At 44.8% G+C, this 18,884-nt stretch overlaps 1 protein-coding gene across 1 annotated transcript in view; it reads left to right on the top strand.

Moving 5' to 3' along the window:
- tbc1d32 (TBC1 domain family, member 32) overlaps window positions 1-18,884 on the top strand; it is an 81,813-nt gene that overhangs the window by 25,669 nt on the left and 37,260 nt on the right. Inside the window, exons 16-23 of the mRNA XM_080744668.1 lie at window positions 9,695-9,828; window positions 11,850-12,084; window positions 13,043-13,122; window positions 14,128-14,266; window positions 15,493-15,580; window positions 16,058-16,161; window positions 17,448-17,567; window positions 18,122-18,210. Of these exons, the coding sequence (XP_080600794.1) occupies window positions 9,695-9,828; window positions 11,850-12,084; window positions 13,043-13,122; window positions 14,128-14,266; window positions 15,493-15,580; window positions 16,058-16,161; window positions 17,448-17,567; window positions 18,122-18,210 (989 nt within the window). The remainder of the gene's footprint in view (window positions 1-9,694; window positions 9,829-11,849; window positions 12,085-13,042; window positions 13,123-14,127; window positions 14,267-15,492; window positions 15,581-16,057; window positions 16,162-17,447; window positions 17,568-18,121; window positions 18,211-18,884) is intronic.

Below are 18,884 nucleotides of genomic sequence, written 5' to 3'. Positions count from 1 at the left end.
ACCCAGGTTGTCAGACACAATCTCTAAATCGATCAAATTTAGATATTTGGCTGTATTTTCAAGCTATGTTGTTTCAGTTGGACCTAGCGGTCGCTTCTCTCCCTTAGGGCGTGTGAATTGTATGTGTGAGCGGTGCAAACCGCTCCAAGTTTCACGTTTGTCAGCTAAATAGTTACCCTGGATCTCCATATATGTATATTTATACACACAAAGTAACTGACGTCATGGACAGAATGGCCCATATAAGGACATGTTTGCACTGCTCACTTTGCACCGGTAGGATTTTGTTATGTTGATGGAATGAATACATAGGACCTCAATGGAAACAAGTCCACTGGACTTTATGTGTGATCCTTTTAGACGGAGTCTTTGACTTACGTTGTGCTGCGATGAGTTGTAAGCTTGTAGATTGGCATTGTTTTCTGAAGCATAAAATCTGTTTTCCACTATAGTCCTAAACATTTGTATACAGTTTGTATTTGTTGACAAGTTGTCATCATTAAGTTATAGTTGTAGTCATCATAGCTTATTTTAGGCAAAACAGCCCATAAAAGGAGATATGCACGTTTGTCCTGTGTGATACAATGTGAAGTTAGCACTGCTCACTTTGCACAGGTGTGATTTAATTAATAAGCGTCTTGCCCAAGTGTCCTTGTCGTCATGGCATCAGTCAGCTCCATGACCACAAGAGGGGGCAAAGTATGTCTGGGGCATGCCCATACATGTGCATAATATACTGAGGACATCAGAGATGTCCATATATGGGCGTGAGGGCTTTCATATTGTAAAAGTTGTCACTTTAATATTAATCCTAATCTTTTTTTTTTTTTTTTTTTTTTTTTAATTAAACTTAATTCCCTTAATATGGTTTCATCTGTAGTCCAAAACGGCCATGTTGAGGACCAACACAGATGTTTCAATGTGTCTGATTGGTTTAGAACTAATGTTCTACACCAATCAGAGCACTTGTCTTGGTCCTCACCATGACCTGTGTAGAACTACAAATGGAATGGGGAATAGGGATTTTTTATTTCGGGTGCAAGCGGACAAAATGGGTTTCCTCAGACGAGTGGCAGGTATCTCCCTTAGAGATAGGGTGAGAAGTTCAGTCCCCCGAGAGAGACTTGGAGTAGAACCGCTGCTTCTACACTTGGAAAGGATTCAGCTTCGGGAATCTAGTATGGATAGCGATGCCTCCTGAGCGCCTTCCTAGGAAGGTCCTCGATGCACGTCCCACTGGGAGGAGACCCTGTGGCAGACAAAAGACCAGATGGAAGATTTATATCTCCACACTGGCTTGGGAACGCCTCGGTATACTCCCTGAGGGAGTGGAGGAAGTTGCTTGGGATAAGGAAATCCGGAAGTCTCAGTTGGAACTGTTACCCCCGCGAACTACAGACCCATCAGCATCCTCCCTAGCTTATCTAAGATTGCGGAGAAGTGGGTTGCCAAGCAAATGATTAAACATCTCAATAAGGGGGAGACACCACTCCATCCAATGCAATTTGGCTTTCGAACACAACACTCAACTGAAACGGCAAATAGTGTATTCATTGAAAGGACTACAGTCTGGATACAAACCCATATGTAGGTGCTGTGTTTCTGGACTTCAGACGGGCTTTTGACACCGTGAATCACCACGTCCTCCTCACAAAATTATCATACTTCAACTTCTCCATAAATTCAATTAATTGGATACAATCATATCAAACCGTAAACAGTGTGTGGTGATAAACGGTGTCCGGTCCCCGTTTGTTGATAATCCAGTAGGAGTTCCGCAGGGATCCATCTTAGGCCCTTTATTGTTTTCTTTATTGCGACCGTCAGGTCGCAGTTACTACCAAAACCTCGACAGGCTGTCTGTCAGTCTGTCCGTCAGTCTGTCAGTCTGTCAGTCTGTCAGTCACGTCACACTTTTCCCCAACTCATATCTCCGCCACCGTTGCCCCAATCCATGCCAAACTTTGCACACACACTCCTTGCCTGCCAATCCACAACCTCCACCCCTCCCGGGACCCCCGGAGCTCCAGGGACCCCCAGGGACCCCCTGTCGCCGCCGCCAAAAAGTGCTAAAATTACCAATGACCACCCCAACGGGGCTGTTCACGGGGAATTCCCAGGGACCACCGACTCCTGGTGCTCCAGAATGGATGCAAAAGTGGTCGCACCCCTAGTGGAGGACCCCGAGGACACTGCTCCAACAGATTTTGCCCTAAAATCACGCAAATCGGTACACAGTATGTCTACACTCATGCCATCAACATTGATCTGTCCCATATAGCGCCACCATCAGGCCGACTTTTTCAAACACATTTTTGGACACTGCCCCTACAGATTTTGCCCTAAAATTACGCAAATCGGTACACAGTATGTCTACACTACACTCATGTCATCAACATGGATCTGTCCCATATATTTTTTCAAACACATTTTTTGGACACTGCTCCTACACATTTTGCCCTAAAATCACGCTTCGACCTGACGGTCGCTTATCTCCCGATTAGGGAGTCTTACTGGTATATCAATGATTTACCGGATGTGTGCCCAGATTGCAATGTACAAATGTATGCCGATGACGCCGTCATCACTGTCCATGGCAAGACCACTGAGCAAATCTCTGAGAGTCTAACTAGTGCACTTGACAGGGTACACACCTGGCTAGGCAACGCCTGCCTCATGCTTAATTGCGACCGTCAGGGAGCAGTTTACTATGAAAACCTCCACCGTCCGTCCGTCCGTCCGTCCGTCACACCTTTGTGACCATCAACAAACGTCACACCTTTGTTGATGTTTAAATCGAAGAGTCTTGGTCAAATACTTCTGTTGGTTTCTGCACTGATCATTTATACAATTCAGCTGTGTTTGCTCGTGTCATCATGATGAGGTCATAAATCAGCCATGCCCAAATATAGATTTTACGGGTTTACATGCTTACTCAGTTATTCGTTATGTGAAAGTCCTATGATGTCTATGATATCTGACATCATCATACATACATTCCCTTTTATGCCCATAAATGGAGATCCCCTCTGTAGAACCAGCCACTGACATCACTGTAATGTCAGGGGAACCAAATCCCTTTTATGCCCATATATGGAGATCCCTCTGATGCCAGGGGAACCAAATCCCTTTTATGCCCATATATGGAGATATGGAGATCCCCGTGTTGCCAGGGTAACCAAATCCATTTTATGCCCATATATGGAGATCCCTGTGATGCCAGGGGAACCAAATCCCTTTTACGCCCATATATGGAGATCCCTTATGTCATCAATATTAAGCCCATATCTGTGAATATCTTTGGGTACCAGATGTCTCCATATATGGTTAAATGGTCCGATATACATCACTGGCCAGAAGACCAAGAAATGGTGCAACCTCGCCCTTTGCTTTTCTCCCTATAGGCATCTTACTGGTAGGTAGTTTAATGAGGAATGCAGTATGGTGGTAGGTAGGTAGTTATGGCCTTTGATGTAAGATTTTCACTTTCTAGGATAACTATATTTGCTATTCCCAGATGATGCCCTTTTAGGGTACCCCTCATGCCCATATATGGAGATCCCCAGGCTTTACTAATTAACATAAGTTTTATGCCCATATATGGAGATCAGTGTCCCAATGTCATCAGATATATGGGCATAAATGGACACAGGCAAACTAGATGGGCTGTATGGATATCCAGATGTGTGATGTAAGTGTTTTATTCCAAATGTGGCACCCCACAGACATATTTCCAGAAACAAAATCCCTTTCATGCCCATATATGGAGATTTCTGATGTCATCAATCCCAGGCCCTGTAAAAAACATGGTTGCTATGGTATGAGCAACTTATGTCTCCATATATGGAGATTCAACTTCAATGAGTAACCATGGCAAACTGTCAACTGCCCGTATGTCTTGATAATTGGTAAAACAAACTTTTGGCCTATTTGTGGAGATAAGCGACCGACGGTCGCTTATCTCTCGATTAGGGAGTCTTACTGGTGTGAAGAAAACAGTGTTTATGTTGTTCAGCAAGAGACCAGTCACCATTGTGAGATCTGGTGTATTCTCGAAGGGGGTGGAATTGGAGTATGTGTCACATTTCAAATATCTCGGTGTGATCTTGGACTCCAATCTTACCTTCAAGAAGCACATAAAAAAAGTAACTAATACTATTAATTACAATCTGCGAAACTTCAAACAAATTCGACCCTACCTAGCAATAGAAGCAGCCAAAACGTACCTTCATTGCATGATTTTCTCTCACATGGAATACTGTTTTACAAACTCGTCTTTTGCTAATACAACAACCATCAAACCCATTGAACAGGTATTTAAAAGGGCTATTAAAATACTAGACAAAAAACCAAACTCCTATCACCACTGTAACATCCTAGAACAGTATCACCTTCTCAGCTTTGAAAATTTTAGGAAATTTAAAATATAAATGCCTTAATGATCTGGCTCCCCCTCCTCTTATGGAATTCATCCACAAGAAGAGGGATATTGGACGCAGTACTAGGTCAACATCCAGGGGAGACTGTGAAATAGATTTTAGAAAAACTACTTTTAGTAAAAACGTTCTCTCCATAAATGGATGTCAATATTGGAACCAGATCCCTACCTCAATTAGAGAGATCCCCACATTCGGTGCTTTTAAAGGGCAGTTGAAGCAATGGTTAAAACGATCACAAACATGTAACCACCTATAAGAACTTTTTAATGCCGGTACGAATTACTCTGCCAGGCTAGTTTTTCCTATATGGTTTTTATCTTACTTCTGGCACTAAGCACTTTGTCGCACTAGGCACTCTGTTGCGCCAAGCACCTTATTCTTGTTGTGTTTTGTTCAACACTAGTGGACCGTACTGAATAACACTAGTGTTCTATGTAAGCTGCTTTTATAGAGTGACCAGGGCTATGGTGTGACACTGCATAAACATGACATCACATGACATCACGCACGCACACACACAGTACTTGTCCTGGACAGGTTTTTTTTAGCTAACCAATAGAGGCTATGCGCGTGACATCATCAACATACCCGGAGGTTATGTGGGAACGCCCACTGAGTGGCAAAAAAAAACCTACTTTCTGGTCTTGACAGCCTATACATCCAAAAATATAAGTCTTATCTGATTGCATTAAACGTTAAACTCACTTTTCCACTCGCTTTGCCACTCGATTTGCCATTCACTTTATGCATGTGCATACCCTCCATAAGTATATTTTATTTACTAGCACTGCTAAATCCTAACTTCGCGTAGCCAGGCTTACTTATCTGCAAAGAGACAAACCTGGGCATAAGGCAGAGAGTTAGAAAGGTGGGACTTACACGGATATCGCAATAAACAATCTCCCAACAAAATATGGATTCTAACAAAGTTACACCTATTATTAAGAGTGAGTTAAGAGTTGCAAAATCTATTTGTGTCTGTTTCACTGGGGGATTTAAACAGACCTGCACCTCGTGACGTAACCTCCCTCAAACGCAGAACTTACGCCAAATTCAAGAACTTCCGTTAAGCCAACTTAATCGCCCTGTACTGTTCTGTTCTTGTTATTGCTAGTCTTGTTTTGTTTCATGTTTTATGTGAGGACAACGGATGAAATTTAGCTCTAAGCTAACTCCGGCTGGTTTACACTGACATTTTGTATGTTTGTATTTATTATGCAACATGGCAATGTCAATGTGTCCATTAACTGGTACTGTCCTGTTCAAATAAATAAATAAAGTAAGTAAAGACCCAATTCCCGATAAGCGGTTGAAGTTGGATGGATGGATGTTCCTTTTAGCAAAAGAAAAAAAAAGAAAAAGAAAACATGATCAAAAGATTTCACTGAAGTAATCCAGGATTGTATAGGTACAGCTCTATCCTAAAGGTCCATAACCTTACAGTCAAAACCCTGGATGTTGTGTCTTCTCATTCTTCATGGCTGCCAGTTCCCACCTGATGTCCTGTGGGAGTTCAGACTGCTCCAGACCGTACTGAATAACTGCCAGCTTACATAATGTCTTCAGACTAGGACGCAAGTCTAAGATAAACAGCTCATCCGATCTGAATCCTGCAAAGAGGATGATACAATCTCCCATTATGCAACATATGCCACTAGTCATCCATAACGGGCCGTTCCCCTTGGGCTTCACCTCCTTCCAGGAGAAGGTCTCTGGATTGAATTTCCACAGATCATTGAGAGACTTAGACTTAGACTTATAACCACCAAATATGTACAGCTCTCCATTGTAGGTAAAGGCTGAATGACTCCTGCGTTCTTCTGGAAGAATCTGTGCTGAAGGTGTTTTCATCCAGCAGTTGGTCTCTGTGTCAAAAACTCTGATGGTGTTGCAGTAGCGGTTCCACCTCCCTTGGTCCCCACAGCCCCCAAATACAAACATCTTTGTCCCGATGAGGGTGGCAGAGTGACACCATGAAACAGGTGCTGTTGTGTCCCTGGTGTTAATTATAGACCAGACCATAGTGGTGGTCTCCAACTTGTAGATGTCATTAGTGTGTCCAGTCAGTTTGTTGCATCCTCCATGGATAAAAATGACCTTTTCCAACACACAGGTTGCGTGGTAGCTCCTCCCCTCAGGAACATTCCCAGAAACACTGGGTTTGAACCATGTGTGGGCGTCGACATCAAATGCATAAAGCACGTTGCAGTAACCTGGGTAATCTATGTAAGTGTACCCTCCCCAGATGTAGATGATATCTCCTACAAGCACAGCTGTGTGGCCGTAGCGGCTTAAGGGAACCTCAGGGTGGCGCTCTCCCCTTCCAGGTGTCACTGGAGGCAACTTCCTCCAGACTAAAGACACTGTGTTGAAGACATGCACTTCAATATGACCACTACTGTTCCTTAAGAAGGCATAAACTTTATGTCCAACCGCTACGGCATTACCGCATCCCGTTGGTCCTTTGATCTTGGCCACTGTGTAGTGAAACATGTCTCTGTCGGTCTCTCACTCAACACTAGTGTTCTATGTAAGCCGCTTTTATAGAGTGACCGGGGCTATGGTGTGACACTGCATAAACATGACATCACATGACATCACGCACGCACACAGTACTTGTCCTGGACAGGTTTTTTTTAGCTAACCAATAGAGGCTATGCGCGTGACATCATCAACATACCCGGAGGTTATGTGGGAACGCCCACTGAGTGGCAAAAAAAAACTACTTTCTGGTCTTGACAGCCCAGACAGCCCATACATCCAAAAATATAAGTCTTATCTGATTGCATTAAACGTTAAACTCACTTTTCCACTCGCTTTGCCACTCGATTTGCCATTCACTTTATGTACCGTATGTGCATACCCTCCATAAGTATATTTTATTTACTAGCACTGCTAAATCCTAACTTCGCGCAGCCAGGCTTACTCATCTGCAAAGAGACAAACCTGGGCGCGACATAAAGCAGAGAGTTAGAAAGGTGGGACTTACACGGATATCGCAATAAACAATCTCCCAACAAAATATGGATTCTAACAAAGTTACACCTATTATTAAGAGTGAGTTAAGAGTTGCAAAATCTATTTGTGTCTGTTTCACTAGGGGATTTAAACAGACCTGCACCTCGTGACGTAACCTCCCTCAAACGCAGAACTTACGCCAAATTCAAGAACTTCCGTTAAGCCAACGAACAGTGCATGTCGCGGCCAGGTTGGATATGACCATATATGGAAATTCCAGATGTCATCAGTACAATAATGGGCAGGCTTATATGCCCGTATATAGAGATCTCTGTACCTTTCAGTGCTTGTCCCTTTCATGCCCATATATGGAGATATCTTTATCTGTCGGTCCTTGTCCCTTTTATGCCCATATATGGAAAACCCTCTTGTCATCAGTATATGCATGGGCATGCTGATAAACCCGTATATGAAGATCTCTGTACCTGTCAGCCCTTGTCCGGTTCATGCTCATATATGGAGTTGTCTGTATGTGCCAGTCCCTGTCCCATTTATGTCCACAAGAGATCCCTAATGTCATTTGTAAATTGTCCTTATATGGGCTAATTGAAGTCATTCCCCTCCTCTCCAGAGTACCGTAAGTTGGGGTTATTTTTTTTCCTTCTATTGATTACTCACCTCATGGAGAATTTAATTCACAGATATTATTTTTAGTTTTAGCAGATGGTCTATCTTCTGGCTGACTTTCAGACATTCAGAGGCTAATAATAATGTAAACGATACTAAAGGATTCAGCTTAGGTAGTTGGGGCATCTATTATGGATACTAATGCCTCCCGAGCGCCTTCTAAAGGAAGGTCAATAAGGAAGGTCATATATGGGCATACAGTAAATGGACACAGGCAAACAGATGGTCAAAACGGGTCCTATGACAACAGGTATAATGGGGTTTGCATTACACAGACTACAGCACCCGCGCTCCCCGCCGTAGCAGGGAGTGCAGTGCCCAGTCTCGACCCGACCCGATATGTGGTTTTCCGGAACCGGCGCAAAAGGCTCGGAATCTCCGTATGCGGAGCTGATGTCTGACATCAGGGTTTTCCAGAACCGGCACTGTGTCAGCAGAGATCTCTGTATATGGGCATAAAATGGACGCAGACAGAAAGATACATATATCTCCATATATGGGCATACAGTAAATGGACACAGGCAAACAGATGGTCAAAACGGGTCCTATGACAACAGGTATTATGGGGTTTGCATTAAATTGTGGGCATTCATTCCCTATTTACATCGTTCCCAAGTAGGCTGGTCCCCGACTAGACGCTCGGCCGCCCGACATACAGATACAGAGATCTCCATATATGGAAATAAGATGGACGCAAACAGATGGTCAAAACGGGTCCTATGACAACAGGTATAATGGGGTTTGCATTAAAGGGCAGAGCATTCATTCCCTATTTACATCGTCCCCGAGTTGGCCGGCCCCTGACTAGACGCTCGGGCGGCCACACATCTAGTAACGTGTAAGTTAACTGCAGATGGCTTTGATTATTTATGCCACTACAGATAACATGAAGGGTTTTGGCTGTGGAGAGGAGGGGCATTTGATTAGGTCGTGCCCAGAACGGGCGCACACTGCGGCCGGTGCAGGGGGGAGTGGGAAAGGGGGGAGGAGGGGTGCTCCATGGGGGCATCCTGCTGCTACGGCAGAGACGAGGAGGTTGTTGGACAGGAGGATGAAGCTGAAGAACAGCATTCTTTTTAATTTTTTTCTTAATTTATATCCCACGGTTTCGCAACCCATTTTCTCAACCAGTGCCAAATACCTAACCTGTAGTCCTGGTTTCCGCTCTCTCCCTGCCACGCCAGGGGAATTGGGGAGCACCTGGCTGGCTAGGGGGAGGTAGTATAGAAACCAGGACTACTGCATGTTTTTGTGAGGGCATCTACCCTAGGATACACGGGGAGAACATGCAAACTCCACACAGAAAGGCCCTAGCGTCAACCCCACCTAGGATGTGGGTGCTGATGACGCGGAGGCAGGAACACGCCCCCAGCTGTCACAATTATTACATAATTGTACATAATGTTTCTGAAGAAAAGCGCCTGGAGCATTTATTTTATCGTTATTGTTGTGCTGATGTGAGAGAACAACATAAACAGTTTTGGGACAATATTGTTTAAATAAAGGGATTTTTTTTTTTTAAGTCCGGAAACTCGTGTTTGGCACCAAATTAAAGGGTCTCTGTCTCTCTCTCTCTCTCTCTCTGTCTCTCTCTCTCTCTCTCTCTCCAGTCTCAGTTAAAGCGTCCCTCTGTTTCGTTGACTCACATGGCGGACATCTTGGCTCGCCTGGCGTCCACCGACCGAGGTCTGGCGCTCTTCCTCTACGAGCACACCCTGACCCCCGACCCCGACCTCCCAGAGCGGTAAGAGTGTGTGTGTGTGTGCGTGCGTGCGTGTGGGTGTGCGTGCATGTGCTAGTGTTGTCACAATACTGTATTTCTAACTTTGATACGGTATCTTCAGAATATCGATATTCTGAAGCTGTCTAGCAGTGGTCCTCAAGCCTTTTCTTTATTTATTATTTATGTATTTGTGCTACTGCCATCAAAGGAGCTTAAAAGTAGCTTACATTTGCGATGTTATAGAACATTATCTATGCATTATTTCCAAACAAAATCTTTTTTAATACACATCCATAGATGTAACCGAGCCAAACTGACTGCAGGGGGGCAGCCATATGCAATGAAAGAGGCTGCAATTGTCACTTGCCAGGAATAAATAAATCCACTTTTGTCAATCTCACAACGCTGGCCTGTATAGGGGAACCGGACTTCCTGATCACGTTATCTCCCGTTGCATTGTGGGAATTGGAGTTTCTCTCTTCAGCCGCGGCTGCCCCAGACAGCAAGCTACGGTTTAATATAAAACCCTTTCAGACGCGTCAAAATGTGTCGACGGCACAGAGAGACATCAAAGAGTTTTGTGCACCCCGGTGAGTTAGCATGCTCTGTAGCATATTGAGTACTATCGACTTCTGCCATCTGTCTGTGAACCAGATCTGACTGTCGTAGACTCAGGCTCTGCTTTTGCCCAATGCCCACAGCTGGAGCAAATGACCTTAACAAGCGACACATTCAGCATCACTGTGTGCACCGACGGCCAAGTAACGATACATGCTCGTCGTTAGCTAGCTGCCCCAGCTGCCTGCGAGTGGAGCTAAATCAGGGGTGGGCAACTTGGATGATGGAGAGGGCCACTATATTTTAACTCCAGAGGGCCACAATGCATATATGCAGTCAAAAATAGCAAAAATAGCAGATCTACAAGCTCAAAACGCGTCACACTGTCTTGTAGATCTGCTATTTTTTAATTGGAATCCTGAATTATTTTAAGCATTTTTTTAATTGGAATCCTGAAAAGTTAAAATTGTATTTAATGTCAAATGCAATTATATGTTCTTATGTTAACTTTATGACTTAAATACAAATAGGCCTGCATTGGACATAAAAAGGAAAAGAAAAAAATGTTTTAATACTAGTAGTAGTAGTAATACATAATATGGACTTAAGTAATTAAAGCAGGACATTTTTCCATGCTTTGAATTGTAACCGCTTGAAATCAATGACATATCAGTATTCTGATATTAACCTGCTGTGGGCCACATTAAGTGAAGGTGGGGGCCGCATGTGGCCCCTGGGCCGCCAGTTGCCCATGTATGAGCTAAATGAATGAGAGAGAGAGAGAGAGGCGGGACTTTTAGCCTCTGACTGCAACTGCCTATCTCACTCAATTCCACGTTTCAATACAAATGGCTTTATTGGCATGAATGTAACACTTACAATATTGCCAAAGCATTGAAGTCTCAGCCGCACAGGGAGAGACGGGGGAGCGTATCGATATTATGGAAAACTCGTACTGAAGTAGTTTCAGATGTTCAGGATCGATACTTATCTGTAAATCTGTATTTTTGTCAGAATTAAGGGGGTTCCACACGGTACGCGGTCACCGCCTGCTAGTAATTCATTTTCAATGAGAGGCGGGCGGCTTTTTCGGCCGCGCAGCGAAGGTTTTGGGCGGCGAGGTCGAGCGGGCGCGGTCCCGTGAAATCCACCGTGAGCGTACTTGTTTGTGCATGCGTACGCGGGCGGTGAAAGACGGATTGTGTTCATCTTTGTTCGTCATCTTTGTTCATCTTTTTACTCACTGAGCGAGTGTGTTTGTGTCTCTCCGCGGTGCGGCCATTGCTGATCCTAGCGGCAGCCCCGGCGGCAACCGTGTACCGTGTGGAACCCCCTTTAGAGAAGACAGACATTTTCTTGGTCCTACATCAAACTCACTCTCTCTCTCTCTCTCTCTCTCTCTCTCTCTCTCTCTCTCTTTCTCTCACTCTCTCTCTCTCTCTCCTTCTCTCTCTATGTCTCTCTCTCTCCTCTCTCTCTCTCAGCACGTCGGCGGGTCATGTCATCGTGCGGTTCACCCAGAGGGTCCTGGGTGAGGACCTCGTGCGGTCGCTGGGTTCCGGCTCGGGGGACCCAGCAGCGGAGGAGGAGGGCGTGGCCTCCATGGTGGTGGGCGGGGCCTTGGTCCTGGTGTGCAGGCAGATGTACAACACCTGCGCCGGGCTGCAGGTCCTAATGCCCTACGGGTTGCACGCCTCGCTGAGCCGCGCATGGACGCAGGTCGGTTTACAGTTCATTAAAACACCGGTTCTCAACCTGTGGGATGATTCATTTAATGTGCAACATTGTTTTCTCACTCAACAGTAAACAAACCAACATAAAGTTTAACTGTATAGACTAGAGGGTATCTGCACATTTCTAAAGTGACAATTTTAGGACTTTTTAATAACACTAAAATGACAAATTAAACATTGGCTAAATTGCCAAATATTAGATTATAACAACGCCTCGCAACCCGAGGCATTGTGAGCATGTAGTGCATGTATCTGCTGTTTATATATATTTTAATAGCCAAAAAATAGCAGATCTACATGCTCATCCAAGCTGATCCCACAAGTGTTCAACTGGGTTGAGGTCTGGACTCACGGCAGGGCATTCCATCCTCTCCACTCCCACATTCTGGAGGTACTCTCTGATGATCCTGGCTCTGTGGGGGCGAGCCTTGCCATCCTGGAGGATAGCATAATGTCCCAAATTCTGGCAGAACCCATGCTCAGGTGCCTGGCACACACCTGTGACTGGCACACGCCTGTGACTGGTACATACCTGTGACTGGCACACACTGTGACTGGCATGCGCCTGTGACTGGCACACACTGTGACTGGCACACACTGTAACTGGCACATATATGTGACTAAGGGGACTATGTGGCAAAAGGGGAGGGGATGGATTTTATGATGTCATTAACTCAGTTTTCTTTCCTTTTTTCGACCTTTTGACTCAGAGTCTTTCAGGAAGTAACCAAAAGTACACAGGGAGGGCAGATTTGCACATTATAACCCCAGCCCGTGGTCTATTAGAGTAATGTTACCTCCATAGACACAACTCTGCTATGGCACCACCTCTTTAATGCTCGTTATGATGTCACAGTAATGTTTAATGTTTGATTCTTCAACTCTCACAGGTCAGTTTGATTCTTCAACTCTCATTGGTCAGTTTGATTCTTCAACTCTCATAGGTCAGTTCCTTGACAGACAGGGTGCCGACGCCCACTCCTGGCTCCGCCCCCTCCGGAACGTCACAGGAACTGAAGACCATGTAAGGATGCACGCACGCACGCACGCACAAGAGTCAGTAGCATTTAAGATAACCCAAAAACCTACCACTTCCATACATAATGGGATGAAGACTTTTACCTACTCTATTTCCCATTCCGAGTGTGTGTTTGTGTCATATACAAAAAGAAAGGAAACTTGACTTAGGTCCATTATATCTGCCCTTTAATAATACCAATTTGTATTGTGCTTTATATCATTTTTTATCTTTGATTCATCACCTTTACAACAAGGTACAGTGTGTAAGCATCGAGCATTCGTGGAATGAGCACCACAGCCAAACGTGTAGGTAGCGCCGACCTGACATTTGCCAACATTCGGTCGGCACTAGCTGCTGAGTTTATTTAAGGCCAGTGCTGCCATTCCAAAGCACCTCGGGTAGATCATGTTGAGCTGGTCGTTTTAACACATCGGGTGCCCAGAATTATTCGACGTTTAATTTGCTGGTGCCCATGGCAACCCGCCATTTTACCTACCTTCGAAGTACTGGCAAGAAAAGTAATCCGAGTAAATGTAATCCAAGTATGTCCTGTTTATTTCGCGAAAATCTTTTCTTTCAGTCAGGACCGTTTTTTATCAATTCTAAGCCACAGTGTTTGTGTTATGGCCGGTAGAAGAGGCTGCCGTTTTGAGAAAAAAAAGAAAAAAGGAAGAGAATCCGGAGAAAACAGCATTTTTGTGCAGCCGCTAAACAGGAAGTCAACGAGACAGACAGCACATCCGGGTGACGTAATTTCGCGCTGCATGTTGGGAAATGGAGTTTGTTTCATCACCGAGGTAGCCAAGTGCAGTAGCTACAGTACAGTATAGTTTACTGTACAACGCGTCGACCGCGTCGTGGGCACACGTAAACATCAAAGAGATTGGCGCGTGGGCACCACGTGGGCGCCCGATGTGTTAAAGGAGCTCTCAAGTCAAAAATGTGACCATCCATTCATAAACACGTTCTATATGTCTACTGTGTGTTTGCGTGCGTGTGTGTTCTCAGGTTGCTGTGGGAGGAGACTCTCTTGGACAGTTTGCTGAACTTCGCTGCCACGCCTAAAGGAGTTCTGCTGCTGCACCAGACCGGAGCCATGACGCAGTGTGTCCGTCACATGTTCACCAGATACATGAAGAAACTACAGGTCCCATAATGCACTCTGTATGTCCATCACATGTTCACCAGATACATGAAGAAACTACAGGTCCCATAATGCACTCTGTCTGTCCATCACATGTTCACCAGATACATGAAGAAACTACAGGTCCCATAATGCACTCTGTCTGTCCATCACATGTTCACCAGATGCATGAAGAAACTACAGGTCCCATAATGCACTTTGTCTGTCTGTCCGTCACATGTTCACCAGATACATGAAGAAACTCCAGGTCCCATAATGCACTCTGTATGTCTGTCCATCACATGTTCACTAGATACTGTACAAGTACATGAATAAACTACAGGTACAACCAGTAAGACTCCCTAATCGGGAGATCAGCGACTGCCAGGTCGCATACACAAACTTTAGAAGGCAATGGTAGCCAATCAGGAGGGAATATGGGAAAAGGGACAGATCCATGACTTTAGAGATACTGTGTACCGCTTTGTGTGATTTTAGGCCAACATCTGTAGGAGCAGTGTCAAAAAATGAGTTTTGCAAAAATCGGCCTGATGGTGGCGCTAGAAGAGGGCCATGTGAGAATTGAGGTTGTGGTTTGGCAGCCAAGGAGTGTGTGTGCAAAGTTTGGCATGGATAGGGGCAACGGTGGTGGAGATATTAGTAGGACCAAAAGTGTGACGTGACGGTGACGGGATTTGATGTGACAGACAGACTGACAGACAGCCGGCCGGTAGAGGTTTTGATAGTAGTAGTAACTGCGACCTGACGGTCGCAATGATGCACTCTGTCCATCGCATGTTCACTAGGGCTAGGGTGATCACTTCTGGCCTGTCTAGCTCCACCTCTGGCCTCATGAAGTGATCACTAGCTCCACCCCTGGCCTCATGAAGTGATAACTAGCTCCACCTCTGGCCTCATGAAGTGATAACTAGCTCCACCTCTGGCCTCATGAAGTGATAACTAACTCCACCTCTGGCCTCATGAAGTGATCATTAGCTCCACCTCTGGCCTCATGAAAGGAGAATGTTCAGTGCAGGTTTGAAGGAAGCCAGTGATCTTTGTGTTTTAAGGGTTATTTAATTTTGTATTTAATTTTAAATCTGGCTTGTGTGTGTGTGTGTGTGTGTGTGTGTGTGTGTGTGTGTGTGTGTGTGTGTGTGTGTGTGTGTGTGTGTGTGTGTGTGTGTGTGTGTGTGTGGCGGGCGTGGGCGGGCGTGGGTGCACGTGCGTGCGTGGTGTGTAACCTCCAGGTGAGTCGGTGTGAGAGGTTTGGATACGGGGTGATGGTGACACAGATCGCTGCCACAACGCCAGGGGCCATGGCCCTGCACAGCTCAGGTACACACACACACGCACGCACGCACGCACGCACACACACACACACACACACACACTCTCATATGTTTCTATGTCAGTAGTGCTCAAACCTTTTCATGTGAAGGACCCCCAAAATGATATGTATTTGGCCACGGACCCCCTTCTCAAAATATTTAGTTCAAGGGACCCCTCAGAAGCAAAAAAATAATAAAATACATACATTCAAAGATTTGCAAACATTTTCATGACTTAAAAAAAATAGTAGATCTACAAGCTCACAGCGCGGCACTCGGTGCCGCTCTGTGAGATTGAATATCTGCTATTTTTCAATAGCTAAAGTATAAAATAATTAAGGCCCCTCCACCTTGGAGATGATGTCACTGGGAGGTGGGTTTCTGAACTGTACATGATTACATTTATTTGTGCTGCTATGAGTATTTAGAGTAATTTCACGGGTGTTGCTGTGAGTATTAGAGTAATTAACTACTTTCCCGGCAGGTTTTGTCCAGGCTCTGGTGGTGGAGATGTGGGCGTGTCTGGAATGTGGGCGGGACCATGTGAGGGTGGAGCCCCCACAATGCACCCTGATGGACCGATCCAAGGTACACTAACACCCCCACAATGGACTGTACCAAGTACAACATTTTACACCCCCCACAATGGACCATACCAAGTACAACATTTTTACACCCCCACAATGGACCATACCAAGTACAACATTATACATCCCCACAATGGACCGTACGAAGTACAACATTATACACCCCCAGAATGGACCGTACCAAGTACAATAACACCCCCACAATGGACTGTACCAAGTACAATATTATGCACCCCCCCTCAACATCAATACAAGCTAACACTGCAATATATCCACTCAAATACATGGAATGCAAAGATATAGTAATCTAAGAAAAACATAGGTAGCCCACTCACCTGTTCAGTATTTTAGAAAAAAGCGAAGAAATATGTTAAAAATGCTATATAAATGGCATGTATGGTCATTGACGGTAGGCGAGTGCTACGGTAAGTGCTCTGGGCTAAGGTGGAGTCTGAAGAGGTGAGTCTTCAGACCACGGTGGAAGCTAGGGAGTGAGTCTGTAGTTCTAATGGAAGCTAGGGAGTGAGTCTGTTGTTCTAATGGAAGCTAGGGAGTGAGTCTGTAGTTCTAATGGAAGCAAGGGAGTGAGTCTGTAGTTCTAATGGAAGCTAGGGAGTGAGTCTGTTGTTTTAATGGAAGCTAGGGAGTGAGTCTGCAGTTCTAATGGAAGCTAGGGAGTGAGTCTGTAGTTCTAATGGAAGCTAGGGAGTGAGTCTGTTGTTTTAATGGAAGCTAGGGAGTGAGTCTGCAGTTCTAATGGAAGCTAGGGAGTGAGTCTGTAGTTCTAATGGAAGCTAGGGAGTGACTCTGTTGTTTTAATGGAAGCTAGGGAGCGAGTCTGCAGTTCTAATGGAAGCTAGGGAGTGAGTCTGCAGTTCTAATGGAAGCTAGGGAGTGAGTCTGTAGTTCTAATGGAAGCTAGGGAGTGAGTCTGTAGTTCCAAGTGCGACATGGAGTTTTTCCACAGTTTGGGGGCCAGGAGGGAGAAGAGTCCAGGACGAGTGGATTTTTGTCCTGGGGTTTTTAGCGAGGGTTCTGTCAGCATCCCTGTGTTGGCTGATCTGAGCGAACGGGTGGTGTTGTAGGGGTTGATCAGGTTTTGGAGGTATGGAGGAGCCGTACCTTTGGCTGCTTTGAAGACCCCCCCCCCCTTCCTTCCTACTCCCTGTTGAATAGATAACGCTTTTATTTTATGATTATATTGTCACTATTACATTTTGACATTTTTTAAATGTAATCTCTCTCTCTCTCTCTCTCTCTCTCTCTCTCTCTCTCTCTCTCCCCCAGTCGTTCTTGTCTCTAGTGAACTTGTTGTCGTCCTTCCATTGCGTTGTGGAGCTGCTGGGCCAGAAGACCCTCCCCAACAAGACGGAGTACAGCCTGAGAGAGATGCCCCGGAGCATACCTGTAAGATCCATGACCCTAATTACCCTTACCCCTACCCCTGACCTTATCCCTATAACCCTTACCTAAACCCTATAACCCTACCCCTACAGCCTGAGAGAGACCCTGACCCTAATTACCCTTACCCCTAACCCAAATGCATTTGGGTCAGAATCAATGGGGGTACATTTAGGGTCAGGGGTTAGGGTCAGGGTTACATTCACCCCCATTGATTCTCACACAAATGCATTTTTTCCAATGTGACAAATACAAAAAAATATTATTGAACTCAAGTCTCCGTGGTGTGACTAATCAATAGAAAAAATAGATTTGGGGGGTGACCTCCTCCTTTAACAAATTGGGACTGTATGTTTGGGGTTTTCAAGTTTTCGTTTCACTCATTGAATGCATCTATAACTCAGGACTTTTAATTTGGTGATACCGGTCACTCGTTGAATGCATCTATAACTCAGGACTTTTAATTTGGTGATACCGGCGGTCACTCATTGAATGCATCTATAACTCAGGACTTTTAATTTGGTGATAGCGGTCACTCATAAGCTGCATTTCCTCCACAGGACTTGTTTGACAGACTGATCGCTGTCAACTCTGATGCAAAGATCCACTCTCTGTTCAACTATGAGCAGTCACACACATTTGGACTGAGGTGAGAATGATGGCGGCATTACATTACACCAGTAAGACTCCCTAATCACAAATAGGCCAAAAGTTTGTTTTACCAATTATTACACTCTATGTGAACATTTACATCAACAAATCCCAAGTACTATGCAGAACGACCCATTTCAAGTTTTTAATGTACAACAATATTTAGAAAATAGGTCTACAAGCTGACAGTCCTCGTCCCTTATATTCCCATAGGTTATATGGAGATCTCAGTGTTTGTCAGTCCTTGTTCATTTATGCCCATATATGGACATCTCTATATCTACTGTAACAGTCCTTGTCCCTTTATGCCCATATATGGAGATCTCTTAACTGTAAGTCCTTGTCCCTTTTATGCCCATATATGGATATTCCTGATGTCATCAGTATATGAACATATATGGGCTTTCTGATATGCCCATATATGGAGATCTCTTAACTGTAAGCCCTTGTCCCTTTTATGCCCATATATGGATATCCCTGATGTCATCCGTATATGCCCATATATGGGCTTTCTAATATGCCCATATATGGAGATCTCTGTATCTCCATATATGGGTATACAAGGATACTTCAGGTCTGACATCAGGTTTGTTTATATTGGGTTGCTAGGTTTGACATCACAAACTCTATGGGCCATCTGACCTAGAAATCTATATTTGGGCATAGATGACT

This window comes from Nannobrachium achirus (assembly GCF_963921795.1).
Source record: "Nannobrachium achirus genome assembly, chromosome: 16".
NCBI lineage: Eukaryota > Metazoa > Chordata > Actinopteri > Myctophiformes > Myctophidae > Nannobrachium > Nannobrachium achirus.
Note: the sequence above shows the minus strand (reverse complement) of the source record. Positions and strands in the feature narration are given on the sequence as shown.